Source organism: Lepidochelys olivacea (assembly GCF_965140295.1).
Source record: "Lepidochelys olivacea isolate rLepOli2 genome assembly, chromosome: 4".
In the NCBI taxonomy this organism is placed as follows: domain Eukaryota; kingdom Metazoa; phylum Chordata; order Testudines; family Cheloniidae; genus Lepidochelys; species Lepidochelys olivacea.
In genome coordinates, this window is record NC_140414.1 from 26,259,496 (window position 1) to 26,274,891 (window position 15,396).

General features: G+C 41.5%; 1 protein-coding gene across 1 annotated transcript in view; it reads left to right on the top strand.

Moving 5' to 3' along the window:
• The window catches only part of PKD2 (polycystin 2, transient receptor potential cation channel), a 41,091-nt gene that overhangs the window by 3,295 nt on the left and 22,400 nt on the right, over nucleotides 1-15,396 (top strand). Inside the window, exons 2-5 of the mRNA XM_084627524.1 lie at nucleotides 7,003-7,113; nucleotides 11,349-11,482; nucleotides 13,510-13,760; nucleotides 14,499-14,723. Coding sequence (XP_084483650.1) covers nucleotides 7,003-7,113; nucleotides 11,349-11,482; nucleotides 13,510-13,760; nucleotides 14,499-14,723 — 721 coding nt within the window. The remainder of the gene's footprint in view (nucleotides 1-7,002; nucleotides 7,114-11,348; nucleotides 11,483-13,509; nucleotides 13,761-14,498; nucleotides 14,724-15,396) is intronic.

Consider the following 15,396-nt stretch of genomic DNA (forward strand, 5'->3'; position numbering starts at 1 on the left):
ACTCTCACTTATTTTTGATGTTTCATGGAGAACAGGGATGTCACTGAAGAATGGAAAATATGGTACTTACAAAATCTTTTAACACACGATATGTTTAAATATGGAGTCAGTTATGCAGCAAAAGCCTGAACAGTATGTTTTAAGTGTTGGAACAGGCAAACCAGATAATTAGATTGAGAAGATTCTCTGCAGTAACTGGTGCATTGTTAGAGTAAATAAATTGGTAACTGGAAGCACAGAAGGTGATAAGTAGGGCCCTACCAAATTCACGGCCATGAAAAACGCATCATGGGCTGTAAAATCTGGTGGCCCACCCTCACCCTATGAAATCTGGTCTTTTGTGTTCTTTTATCCAATACTATACAAATACCATGGGGAAGACCAGCATTTCTCAAATTGGGGGTTCTGACCCAAAAGGAAGTTGCAGGAGGGTCACAAGGTTATTTTAGGGGGCCATGGGATTGCCACCCTTACTTCTGTGTTGACTTCAGAGCTGGGTGGTTGGAGAGCGGAGGCTGTTGGCTAGGCGCCCAGCTCTGAAGGCAGTGCCCTGCCAGCAACAGTACAGAAGTAAGGGTGGCAATACCTTGTACCCCCCTCCCCAACTCCTTTATGGGTCAGGACCCCTACAATTACAACACCATGAAAATTCAGATTTAAAAAGCTGAAATCACGAAATTGACCAAAGTGGACCGTGAATTTGGTAGGGCCCTAATGATAAGTCGTAGTCATAATGGGTTAAGAACATAATGGCCATGCTGGCTCAAACCAACGATTTGTCTAGGCCAGGGGTTCTCAAACTTCATTGCACCCCAACCCCCTTCTGACCAAAAAAATAATTACTACATGACCCTGGGTAGGGTGGCAGAAACCCGAGCCTGGGGCAGGGGAGGATGTAGGGGCGAAAAGCTGAAGCCCAAAGGCTTCAGTCCCAAGTGGGAAGCCTGAAGCCTGAGCCCCGCCACCCAGGGCTGAACTTGAGTCAAAACAAAGTATTTTGAATTTATCCTGATCTTTGTATTACAAACCACCACATGATCTTTGCATGATGGCAATTGTCTGTTACAGAGAGGGCCAATACTGAGTAAGGAGATATTTTGCTGGTTAGGACTAAGGTATATTTGTAGAGCCAGGTTGGGAAGATCACAATCTTCCTCTTCTGTGCTAGACCTTGCTTCAGTCATTGCTGTTTTTCTGTTGCTTTCATGAATACTAAATGCATCTACCTAGCATTTTCCTTTAATGTTTTTCTTATTTGAATTTCACATTCTTAATCTTTTTTTTTTTTTTTTAAACAAGGAGGCTGCTACATTTAACACTTATTGGGTCACAGTAGTCATGAAGTTGATGCTTCACTAAGCAATCTGAACTTCAGGACATGTATAAGGTTCTTCTTTTATGTTTGTTTTGGGAGGAGGTGATGCTTGAGATTGGCAAATTTAGGGAGGGTGAGGTTTTATGTTTCTGATTTGCTCTATAGCTTAACTGTTTGCTGCTATATATTATAAGCTTGCTTTTGGCTTGTTTTGTTTTTTTAATTGTTTTAAAACATCTTAAGGGCACTTACAGCTTTGGAGGTACCTTTTTGTTTATAAATCCAAATATATACAAGCTATTTAAAAATGAAAGGAAATGTAGCAAAACCTGTGTGGCTCAAACAAATTAAATGTATTCTGTGGACAGATTTTTACTATGAGATGAAGTTTACTTTGTTTTGTAGTTTCCTCTAATCACTACAGTGTGACACCTCATCTGAATTTGTGTAATCTAAGGATATGCCTTTCAGGCAATAAAAGAGAGAGGGAAAGAGAAATGTTAGTTTATGGATTTGATAAACATTTGATAAAGCGAATAGTAGGTCACTTCAGCATGGATCAAAAGTTCATGAATAACTTTATATGTCAGAAATGGGATGCTGAAAATGGTAAATTATAGCTAGAATTGAGATAATTTTGATGGTTCAATGATGATTCCAATCAAATCTTTACATTAAAATGACTCCTTGAACCTGCAGTATTCTTGATTATCTAGAATAATGTTTCTCAACCTGGGGGTAGTTGAGGGACAAGTTTGGGGGGGGTCGCAAGCAGGGCCAGCATTAGGGGGTAGGAAGCAGGCCAATTGCCTGCGGCCCTGCAAAATTAACTTACATGTTTCAGCCCTGAGCTTAAGGTAGGGACGGGAGTTGCAATTTTTTCTAGTGCGAGGGGGTCACAATTTTTTTTGTAAGTCCAAAGTGGGTCGCCAGCACAAAAAGTTTGAGAAACACTGATTTAAACTAATATACTAGTAAAATGGTAAAGTGGCTACATCAGTCCTAACATTTCAGGCCGAAAAAGAAATATAATGGCCAATAGAATCTGGATTTACTTTATTGGTAAGCCTACTCCGTGAACTTCTGAGCTGGATTTTTCAAAGCTGTAATTTTCTGCTCCATGCTGATTTACAATAATTCTCTAATATGACAGAATTTCAGTTAGCAAATATTTTGCTTGCTACATTTCTTATTGGTGACTAATGTACTGACAACTAGTACTTAGCATTCTTGGGCGTTTTATATGGTAAACTGCAACAGCACTTATCTGTAAATTTTTCAGCCTTGGCTTTGAAGAACAAAGTAAAAAACAAAACCAAAAACCTAGTTTCCTTATGGTAGAACTAATTCCACCCTTTTATTAATGTATATTAATGAAGGGTTGTTAAAGACTGAAAACTGAGAGGAAAGCTTATGCTAAAGTTATTACTCCCTGTGCTGGCTTTGTGGCTAAGTACTGTCTTGAATTGGTGTGCTTTAATGGTTTCTAAAAATATTTGCTCTGTTAATGCTTTTGGAATGAACCTTAGCATTGCGTGCAGTTGGAAGATTGTAGCTTTTATCGTCTTTCTCTTTGTTGGGTGAAGCTCCCATTCAACAGCTGGATCTTTCAGACTTTATTCTTTGCAACAGCTGGGATTACATTTTTGCTTCATAGTCCAGTTTACATTTGTTTTAATTTTCCATTGTTGCTGTTAAATTTGACTCCAAATTACTGTGATATCTTGAACATTAATTTTTTTTCCTCAGGGATTTTCAGATAATTTTATTTACATCCACTAGTGATCTAAAGGGAATTTTTAAGGCTGGTTACTTAAAATATCTGAAAACTGAGAGTGATGACAGTTTGGCTTTGCAGGAATAAATTGAGTTGTGTTTTTCCCCCATCTTTTTCTCTCTGTCCTCCTTTACACTTAGGTCTTATTGGCTTGCTTTTAGGTTAAACAACAGTTGGCTGGAGGTAACAATTCTGAATTGAACATCAACAGCTGGTCCAAGCTTCTCTGTTCCTTATTGCATTCCTGTTATTATTATGATTGCTAATGCATTCTGTCCTGATAACATTCAACAATTGACCTTTTGGTGACACTTTAAAAAAAAGTTTCCTTTATTTTCTGATCCCCTTTGGGACAGTATAGCAAGGCTGAGGGCTTGTCTACACTGGCAATTTACAGCACTGCAACTTTCTCACTCAGAGGTGTGAAAAAACACCCCCCTGAGCGCAGCAAATTTCAGCGCTGTAAAGCGCCAGTGTAGACAGTGCACCAGCGCTGGGAGCCGCGCCCCTCATGGAGGTGGGTTTTTTAGAATGCAGGGGGAGCTCTCTAAAAAAGCGACCACCCAAGCCATGTTAAAGCGCTGCCGAGTTGCCAGTGTAGACTAGCTCTCAGTTAGGGGCTCTTGCATGGAATGTTGAAGCTTCTCAAGCAAGCTAGTGTCATAAACCCAATATTGGACCTCAGTTCTTCAGCTAGTAAAATGCCCAGATTCCCAGGGAAACTGTAGATATAGAGAAGATTTTTGGCTCTGGAAAAGTGGAACGACAGGGTGTAAAACATTAATGGATGTCCTGACTACAGTTCCTTCTTGCACTGAAAAATAAGAAATGTAGAAAGTCTTATTAAAGCCTCTACTGCAGTGTTCCCCAAACTTTTTTCTTCACACGCCCCCTTACACCGGCTTTCCAGTTTCTCTACATCCTTTCTATATAGCGGTGACCAAAATTGGACACAGTACAGTAACTCCCCACTTAACGTCCTCTCACTTAACATTGTTTTGATCTTGTGTCCCTGCTCCATTACAAAACATGCTCGTTTAAAGTTGTGCAATGCTTCACTAGAACGTCTTTTGGCCGCCTGCTTTGTCCAAGGCTGGCAGCCCCCCATCAGACCCTACACCTCCCCTCCCCCAGTGTCTCCTGCCCGCTGGCAGACCCCGCAGATCAGCGCCTTCCCCCTGCTCCCCTGCCTCCAGTTGGTTTGCCACGTTCAGGAGGCTGGGAGAAGTGGGGAGGAGCAAGGACGCAGCACACAGACTCCCCCTCCCTCCCCTGCCTCCTAAAGGCCGCAAACCAGCTGTTTGCCGCACGCAGGAGGCAGGGGAAGGAGGGGGGAGGCACTGATCCACAGGGTCCACTGGCGGGTGGGAGGTGGTGGTGGGGGGGGCAGGCAGGGGAGCTGATGGGGGGCTGCCAGCCTGTTTAATACCTGTATTAAATTGCTTGTTTAACATTGTTTAAAATATATATGATGCCTTTTGTCTGGCAAAAAAAAAAATTTCCCTGGAACCTAACCCCCCTTATTTACATTAATTCTGATGGGGAAATTGGATTCGCTTCACATCGTTTCGCTTAAAGTCGCATTTTTCAGGAACGTAACAACAACGTTAAGTGAGGAGTTACTGTACTCCAGCTGAGGCCTCATCAGTGCCGAGTAGAGCGGTACTATCGCCTCCCATGACTTGCATGCTATATTTCTGTTAATGCAGCCCAAAACTGCATTTGGGGTTTTTTGCAACATTGCATTGTTGACTCATGTTGAGTTTGTGATCCACCACAATTCCCAGATTCTTCTCAGCAGTGCTGCTGCCAAGCCAGTTATCCCCCATTTTCTATTTGTGCATTTGACTTTTCTTCCCTAAGTGTAGCACGTTACATTTGTCTTTGTTGAATTTTATTTTGTTGTCTATAGTCCAGTTCTCCAATTTGTCAAGATCCCTTTGAATTTTAGTTCTATCCTTCAAAAGTGTTTGCAACCCCCCTAGCTTTGTGTTATCTGCACATTTGATCAGTATGCTCTCTATTCCAATATCCAGGTCATTAATAAAGATGTTAAATTACACTGGATCCAGAACAGATCCCAGTGGAACCCCACTTGACACCTCCTTCCAATCTGACATCATTCCATTAATAGTTACTCTTTGTTTGCCCTTGTTTAACCAATTATGTATCCACTTATGTACATACTGAACCCGCATTTCTCCAGTTTAAAATCTTATAGAAGAATATATAAGAATATATAAGAATATAACTCGGACGAGTTGCATCCGAGAGTGCTGAAGGAATTGGCGGCTGTGATTGCAGAGCCATTGGCCATTATCTTTGAAAACTCGTGGCGAACCGGGGAAGTCCCGGATGACTGGAAAAAGGCTAATGTAGTGCCAATCTTTAAAAAAGGCAAGAAGGAGGATCCTGGGAACTACAGGCCAGTCAGCCTCACCTCAGTCCCTGAAAAAATCATGGAGCAGGTCCTCAAAGAATCAATCCTGATGCACTTGCATGAGAGGAAAGTGATCAGGAACAGCCAGCATGGATTCACCAAGGGAAGGTCATGCCTGACTAATCTAATCGCCTTTTATGATGAGATTACTGGTTCTGTGGATGAAGGGAAAGCAGTGGATGTATTTTTCTTGACTTTAGCAAAGCTTTTGACACGGTCTCCCACAGTATTCTTGTCAGCAAGTTAAGGAAGTATGGGCTGGATGAATGCACTATAAGGTGGGTAGAAAGCTGGCTAGATTGTCGGGCTCAGTGGGTAGTGATCAATGGCTCCATGTCTAGTTGGCAGCCGGTATCAAGTGGAGTGCCCCAAGGGTCGGTCCTGGGGCTGGTTTTGTTCAATATCTTCATAAATGATCTGGAGGATAGTGTGGATTGCACTCTCAGCAAATTTGCGGATGATACTAAACTGGGAGGAGTGGTAGATATGCTGGAGGGGAGGGATAGGATACAGAGGGACCTAGACAAATTGGAGGATTGGGCCAAAAGAAATCTGATGAGGTTCAATAAGGATAAGTGCAGGGTCCTGCACTTAGGATGGAAGAATCCAATGCACCGCTACAGACTAGGGACCGAATGGCTAGGCAGCAGTTCTGCGGAAAAGGACCTAGGGGTGACAGTGGACGAGAAGCTGGATATGAGTCAGCAGTGTGCCCTTGTTGCCAAGAAGGCCAATGGCATTTTGGGATGTATAAGTAGGGGCATAGCGAGCAGATCGAGGGACGTGATCGTTCCCCTCTATTCGACATTGGTGAGGCCTCATCTGGAGTACTGTGTCCAGTTTTGGGCCCCACACTACAAGAAGGATGTGGATAAATTGGAGAGAGTCCAGCGAAGGGCAACAAAAATGATTAGGGGTCTGGAACACATGACTTATGAGGAGAGGCTGAGGGAGCTGGGATTGTTTAGCCTGCAGAAGAGAAGAATGAGGGGGGATTTGATAGCTGCTTTCAACTACCTGAAAGGGGGTTCCAAAGAGGATGGCTCTAGACTGTTCTCAATGGTAGCAGATGACAGAACGAGGAGTAATGGTCTCAAGTTGCAGTGGGGGAGGTTTAGATTGGATATTAGGAAAAACTTTTTCACTAAGAGGGTGGTGAAACACTGGAATGCGTTACCTAGGGAGGTGGTAGAATCTCCTTCCTTAGAGGTTTTTAAGGTCAGGCTTGACAAAGCCCTGGCTGGGATGATTTAACTGGGAATTGGTCCTGCTTCGAGCAGGGGGTTGGACTAGATGACCTTCAGGGGTCCCTTCCAACCCTGATATTCTATGATTCTATGAATATGCAGCAAAAATTGTGTCATGGCTTGTGTCACGACAAAACTGATGCACACTCTGCCTCAGTTATATCAGTAATGTGGCTAATATGTGATGCCTTACGTGCATTTATGTAACTATTTCTCTTTAAAGGTCTGTGGGGTACAAGATTGATGGAAGAAAACACTAGCAGAGAGAGATACCTGAAAAGTGTTTTACGAGAACTAATCACATATGTGATTTTCCTTGTGGTCTTGTGTGTCTGTAAGTACCATTTTCCATTAATTTTCAGATTTCTATACTAATTGTCTGTGCTGTGTGACCCAAGAGTGAACAATGAGGGTTTTTACCCCAGGATGGTAGGACTGTTGTCTCGTGATTAGGCCATGAGGCTGGTATTTAGGATACTTGGGTTCTGTTTCTAATTCTGCCATTGGCTTCTTGTGTGAGCTTGGAAAAAATCATTTAAACTGTTTGCTTCAATTTTCCCACCTTCAAAATAGAATAATACCTTCCGTTTAAAAAGTGGGGACTTTGGTAATAGTTATGATTCCTGTGTGTGCCCCAGTTTCCCCCTGTTTTGTATTGCTACATGGAATGTAAAGGGTTAAAAAGCTGCTCTTGAGACAGAGCAGGAGACATGGGGCGTTGGGTCATGTAACTGGGCTGTCATGAATGCGTCCTTAAAGGACTGACTGAAATTGACCCATGTCAATGGAGGATCCAGAAAGACAATGGGAACCCCAAGGACTGAATAGTTGCTACCTATCCACAAGAAACTCTGTTGGGCAGAACATGTGAACTCAGCCTGCATCTGCAGAAGGACAACTATGGACCAAAAGGTGACAGGAGGTTAGGGTAGGAGCAGGCTTTGGGAGAGAAACAGCAGCTCTCATCTGGGACTGAGACAGGGATAGAAGCAGACAGCAGCATGGTTCACAGGAACCCTGGTTTGGCCAGTATGGATTATGTCTTAACCATTGCTTCTCTGTGCTAACGAAGGACTTCTCACTGCTATATTTCAGTTGATTAATAAATCCTACCCTGTTTTGAAAAGGCTGGCTGATGTCACTGCAAATACTTGCTGAGGTGTATTGATCCCTGAAGAGGGCAAAAAGTCTCTGAACAGGAGTCCGTCTCATGGTGTGAAATAGGAGTTCTGGAGGCTCAGGGCAGGTCTACACTATACAATTACTTTGGTATAACTACATCGCTCAGGGATGTGAAACATCCACACCCTCGAGTGATGTCGTTATACCAACCTGAGCACCAGTGTCAGTTTCCACCGACATAACTACCGCATCTTGTGGAGATGGATTAACTGTGCTGATGGGTGACCGCTCTCCTCCTTCCCACAGTGTCTTCATTAAAGCGCTACAGTGGCACAGCTGCATCAGCACAGCTGTGCCAATGTTCTGCCAATGCAGCATTTTAAATGTTGACCTTTCCCTCAGTCCTAAAGGCGTTGAGGCCATGTGGCCTACCCTTCTGGACGAATTGGTACCCCTTTCAGGTTCTGGCATGCTGAAAGGGGTCCTCCAAGGGACTGTTTAAAAGCTGGTGCATGGCACAAATTCTGTGTATCTGATGCCATCGAATAGTGAAAGGCATGAGCTATTGATCACAGTCAAAACTTAAGGTTCAGAAAGTGTCTGAAAAGGTATGATTTTTATCAACTAAGTCAAAGCCAGGTATCCTTAAGCAAAAAAGTTTCTGTAGTGGTTGAAAGACTAGCGGTGGTAGCCTCTTAAACATTTTTTGACTCTCTACATGTGCACATAACATTGAGGGTCCTAAACAGGCTTGCAGCCTCATGTATGCTAATACACAGAAGTAGATCTTGGGTAAAGTGTGTGGTACTAAACATTGGCATGAGATAGTGAGTAGATGCTTGAACCACGGAAATGGCTTTAATTTTGTTACTATTTATTATTTGTGGTCGCATCCAAAGAGCCCAGTCAGGATTGGCGGCCCATTGTGCGTACAAATGCATAAAACAACGTTGTCCCTGAGGAGAAGAATTTAGTCTTGCCTACCAACTCCCAACTACCGGGGAGTGAGGTTTGCAAACTCCAACCCCTTCTCCTTTAAGGGGGGATTATTAGGGGGCTGAGAGATCCCCTGTTGCTAGGACCAATTACTTTGAGTTGTAATGCTGTTGTAAAATAATTGAAGATGTGACTATAATTGCTTGGTAAGGTCCTACCTACCAAACATGTCTGGCACACTCAATAAAATTATTGGTTTCAGAGTAGCGTCCGTTGAAGTGATGACTTTTTTTTCCAAAAGTTTGTGTGTGTGGTTTTTGGGAAAAAAAAAGGGGGGGGGGTGAGAACCTGGATTTGTGCTGGAAATGGTCCACCTTGATTATCATACACATTGTAAAGAGAGTGGTCACTTTAGATAAGCTATTACCAGCAGGAGAGTAGGGTGGGAGGAGGTATTGTTTCATGGTCTCTGTGTATATAATGTCTTCTGCAGTTTCCACAGTATGCATCCGATGAAGTGAGCTGTAGCTCACGAAAGCTTATGCTCAAATAAATTGGATAGTTCTTGTTCTTTATCGAAAGAAAATAAATATCAGTCTTATTTACAGGGGAGTTTAACTTTCCTTAACTCTGTTTATACTATATAATAGTCAAAGGACTCTGTCACCACAACAAGATTAAAAATTGGTATATAGCCTGGACCTAATTCCATCCCTCAAAGTGGGCTGTGGTATTGGACTTTTCAGGGTTTTAACAGTGTCCCTGGAACCAGTTTAGGTACTGTCCACCCAGCGACTTTAACTGTGCTATAACTGGATCTCCCAATGTTATGCTTACAGTTGTAGTGTAGATGCAGTCTTTAAGTTGGGGGCCTAATTCTCTGTTGTGTCAGTCTTTTCTGGTGGCTGTGCCCTGTTCACTCCAACTGGAAAGATGCTATTATTCTATAAGAGAGGGGCCAAATCCTACCTTTCCTGATACGCCCTGCTATTAGATATTCTGTCCCTTTCCTCTGCCTTCTCCTCATTTGAGCTTTTCTGGGGTTTTTTGGCCTTCCTTGCCTCACCCTTCCACCTGCCTCATCCCTCCAGAATGGCATCTATGCTGCTGCTTGTGCACATGGCCCAGTTTTAAAGGAGTGAGGAGAAGCAACTGATACAGTCTTAGGCCCTGATGCAGCAGTGCATTTAAGTGTGCTTAATTTTGTGTATGAGTAATCGTGTCCCTATGCAGCTAAGCACATAATTGCATGAGTAAGCATGTGCTCAAGTGCTTAGCTGCATAGGGATGGGATTACTTAAATGCTTAAATACATGGTTGAATCAGGAATTTGGTCATTTTCAATGTCCGTTTCTAATGGTGCATAGGGGAAGCAGTATGTCTACGAGCAGCCAACGCTATCCTCTGTGAATAGTCTGCAGTGTTAGAGAACGCTGCATCTCCTGCTATGCGTAGCATCTCCAGTATGCTTGTAGAAATAGAGGGTAAAACTGACTCAGGTCACATTGGTATCACTTGGCTAGTGGAGAAATGCGATGGACGGGAGCCACAGCACAGGCACAGCCTTACTACTGGGAAACTTCAGATGTTCGAAGGTGGTGGAACACCGCTCCTGCCGTCGCTTAAGACGTTGGGCGGTCTTTTTCAGCTGCTCTGTGCTAGACTAGTAGCAGAATCTGACTGAGCTACCATATCCAGCATTGGAAGGATTAGTCTGGTTCAAAGGGTATTCTTCTGGGTCTGATTTAGAGAATCCTATGCCACTTCTATCCCTGTTGTGGGCTGCTCTAACTTCTGACTGGGGATTGGCACAGCACTCAGTGACCCCATGATCAAAGAAACCAAAGTCATCTTTCCATCCCTCTATAACTTGTGCTGTATGGTTCTCAGCCAAGGACTTGGCCCAATAGGAGCAAAACGTAAATCTGTATTCATGGTTTTCTAATTAAAAGATCTTTTAAAGTTACTGCACATATCCTGTTTCTTACCAATTATTATTTTAAAAGTTTAAGTACCTGTAATTTATAAATAATTAACTAAAGAAAGTGGAATTGGAACATTGAATATTTGAAAGCTGATTAACACTTCTATTCTGTATTCCTTTTACACTAAGGGTAGGTCTACACTGCAGTTAGCCACCAGCTGGCTTGGGTTGCAGACAGCTCTGGGACCCTCCCACCTCTCAGGGTCCTAAAGTCCAGGCTGCAACCTTAGCCCCAATGTCTACCTCTCAGATAAACAGCCCCTTAGCCCAAGCCCCATGAGCCCAATTCAGCTGGCACGGCCAGCCACGGGTTTTTAATTGCTGCATAAACATAGCATAAATGCTGCGTAAACATAGCATAATGGTGATTATCGGGGGCTTGGTGATAGGGAAAAGCTTGCCTTACATTTTATCCTATTAAAAAATGTTAACATTTCTGTGTAAAATACAATCAGATGTTTTTGAAATAAGCTTTTAAAACTTGGTTCCCTCTTTCTCTCCTCCCTACCAAAAAATGTCTCCTGCAGTGACTTATGGGATGGTGAGTTCCAGTATGTACTATTACACTAGGGTAATGTCACAGCTCTTCCTGGAAACACCTTTATCGAAAATGGAGAAAACCAATTTCAAAACCTTATCCACCATGGAGGACTTCTGGAAGGTGAAGGGGAAAAAATGTATCTTATTGTCACTGTAAATTTGTTATTTTTCCCCCTCTGGACTCTCAACCATCTGTAAATATCTTTTAAATTCTCCATCATAATCAACAAATGCTCTTAGGTCTGGTCTACACTTTTGCCGATACAGTAATGTTGCCTGGGAATGTAAATTTTTTTTTAACTACATTTTTATTCTGGCAAAAGCTCTAGTGTAGACACAGTTATACTGGCAATTAACTGTTTAATTAAGTGCTTTGCCACTGTAGGTTATTTTGTTCAGCAAACTGGAATAAGCTATATAAGCAAAAACATTCTTTTGTCACTATAAGCTGCATTTTGCACTAGGAGGGTTTGCCAGTATACTAAACCGGCAAATCTTTGTAGTGTAGACAAGGCCAGAGTTACTAAATGCAATTCATTACAAGTGTTGAATTTAGGAATCTAGATGTCACAATGGATTAACACTTGTTAGATACACTTTTAGAACCTGGATTTAAATCTTAGTTCACAGGAGAGAATATATTTGGTTCTGATATACTAATACAGTTACTTATCAGGCCTGGACATTACTGACCTAACTAGATGACACACCTGTCGAGTTGCTGAGGTGTGTTACATCAAGTGGTGTTGTTAGGAGTCCTGTTGATTTCATTGGTACTGTAGAACCTCAAGAGTTATGAACGGACGGGTCAACCACACACCTCATTTGGAACCAGAAGTACACAATCAGGCAGCAGCAGAGACAAAAAAGAAAAAAAGCAAATACAGTACAGTACTGTTAGATGTAAGCGCTAAAAAGAGTTTTTAAAAAAAGATTTGACAAGATAAGGAAATTGTTTCTGTGCTTATTTCATTTAAATTAAGATGTTAAAAGCATTTTTCTTTTGCATAGTAAAGTTCCAAAGCTGTATTAAGTCAATGTTCAATTGTAAACTTTTGAAAGAACAACCAGAACGTTTTGTTCAGAATTACAAACAGCCTCCATTCCCACGATGTTTGTAACTCTGAGGTTCTCCTGTACTACTTGCGTTGCAAGCTAACTACATGCATCATTGTTTGCGGCATTTGGGCCTTTGTTTGCTGATCATTGACCTTTCACTCCTTATGAGCCATTATCAGTCCTGGTCCTGCGATGTGCCGGTTGCAGTATTCTTCCATTGTGCAGGGTGTTGCTGTAGCAGTCTGCCCAAGCACAACACAGTGCAAGAATGAGTACATGGTGTTGCTATGACTATTCAGGAGCAGTTAATGTACTAAAAATAATTAGAATGTTTTCAGTATACCAAAATTATTTTTTATTCCTCCCATCTCCCAGAAAACACACTAGTCTATAGACTGAGTAGAAAATTTTAAGATGACTTTTGCATTTCAGCTCCTAAGTCCCATTGACTTTTAAAGACACTTAGGGTCCTAAGTGCCAAAGTCAATTTTGAAAAAAGACAAGCTCCTATGTCATTTCGGCGCTTCTGAAATTTTTACCTATTTTAGCCTACTAATAATTTTTCATAAGTCAATTTGATATATTTTAAGGTTCATATTTCTTATTTTTGTAACTCAAGCAGCCACATTGATTTTTGTATCAATCATACAAAACAGGGCTTTAATAACTCTCAACTGCAAAGAGCATAAATGCGAGCAGAGAAGAGAGCTGCATGTAGCTGAATTCATGGTAGCTTTAGTGAGAATGTTTTCCCTAATGCTGACATGGCCACAGAGGATCTCTCTATTTCTAAAAACTCAGAATCCGTCATTCTTTCTCTCTCTAATCCTTTGCCCAGTGGACGTAGCATAGTTATCATACTTCTGATCATGGTGGGTTGGGGAAATTCCCTTGGAACCCATCAACACTTAGTTGTCCAGAGGAGTTTTTGCTAAGTAACTTTATGTAGCAAGAACTTTTTCTGTTAATAGACAAAAACTAACAATTACAATATTGAACACATCCTTGGCAGGAGTGGAGGTGTATAAAGATACTCAGTGTTGGCTCTCAATGAATTTAGCATCCCTAAAATTCTTTCTTCCTCTGCAGTTCACAGAAGGCCCTTTGCTGGATGGGCTGTACTGGGAGATGTGGTACAACAATAAAACCATGGCAGAAAACAAAAGTTTCATTTATTATGAGAATCTGCTTTTGGGGGTGCCTCGTGTTCGGCAGCTGAAAGTGAGAAATGGGACATGCTCGATACCTGAGGACTTAAAAGATGAAATTAAAGAGTGCTATGATGTTTATTCTGTTGCTAATGAAGATACTGCTCCTTTTGGGCTCCAAAATGGAACAGCGTATGTATTTCTCTCTCATCCACATAGCCAAGTGTGCATTCTGCAATTCTGTGGGTGTTTTTATCTAATTCTCCATTGATATCTGGTACCTGCCAAAAGCAACATCTTAATTATTGCGTGTTCTGCATGTAAACTCTTCCTTTACAGTTAAATCTAAAACAGTTGTCAACTCTAAATTAGTTTCTTCCACCTGTATGAAATCAGTCTATTAGTTCTGTTCTTGGCCTTACTGGTTTAGATACATCCAAGTCTGCCACCAACGGGTATGTCCATTGCCTAGAAATGCAATGTGATCTAAGCATCACAGTTGAAGCCAGAAGTCTCAACTTCTAATTCTGGATTTGACTGCTTACTCACTGAGTGTCTTTGGTTAAATTGTCTTCCCCATGCACAAAGTGGAAATACTACTTATCTCCCTCACAGTGGTGTTGTAAAGTATTATATGCTGCTTTTTGTTTCACTAAGAGAATACAACTCCCTGTGCCAATTGAGAGTATTCTGTTGTCAAGACATAGTTAATTTACTGTGACTTGTTATTATCTATCTTTACTATTAATTTTGTCTGTTAATATCAAGAGACCCTCTAGTACATCTTTCCAGGTTACAGATACCACATCTTATTAATATCTCTTGTAAATTATTGCAATTGGGGTTTTTTTGTGTGATCAAGCTAGTGTATATGCTGTTACACATGAAAAGAGTGAGTAATGTATTCTTTCTCTTGCTGTCTTAAACCAGCTGGACTTACACCAATGAACAAGATTTGAATGGGAGCAGCCACTGGGGGTTGATTGCCTCATACAGTGGGGCTGGTTATTATCAAGATCTGTCACGAAGCAGAGAGGAGACAGCCACACAGATTGCTAACCTTAAGAAATACTTGTGGCTGGATAGAGGGACAAGAGCAGCCTTTATTGATTTCTCTGTGTACAATGCGAACATCAATCTATTCTGTATTGTCAGGTATTTATAAAACTTTGGATAGCATTTATGTTCTCTCAAATGACATTGCACAAACAGTAGATATGGGATTTGCTTTATTTTGTATCATGGGAATTGATCAATATGCACTGAATCTTACTATGTAGTGAAGTGAGAGCCTCTTGGAACTTTTCAGCAAGAGGAAGAGTTATTTGTATTGCTAATGATTTCCACCCCAAATGCTTACATTTGGATAGCCCTTGGAGTTAGTTGGTTAGCATCTACGGCCCTCAAGGAGTCACTAGAGAAGACACCTGAGTATCCTGTCCAGCATGTCCACAGAGCCTAGCCACCTTTCTCTTGTGTACTACTTCCTTCTAATTGACAATTTTGAAATGAGTCCAATTTTTTAAGGTGTTTTTTCCCCCAGGTAATTCCTGTTTGAGAAGAAAGCATGAATTTCTTATTGTGTTCAGAATTTGTCCGCTATCACTACCAAATATAGGAAGACTTGGTACATTTGAAAAAGATTAGCTGAAGGCAGTTGAGCCTGGGTCAGATTATGAGAGCATCTTTTTGATGTTGAGGATTTATCCTAAATGAGTTAAGGAACCATGTAGCTACGTGGAATGGGAAGTTTATATTCTGAAAGATGCACTACATAACTATGCTTTGTAAAAATCAGGATTCTTCTGTGACTTCAAAAAATTCCAAT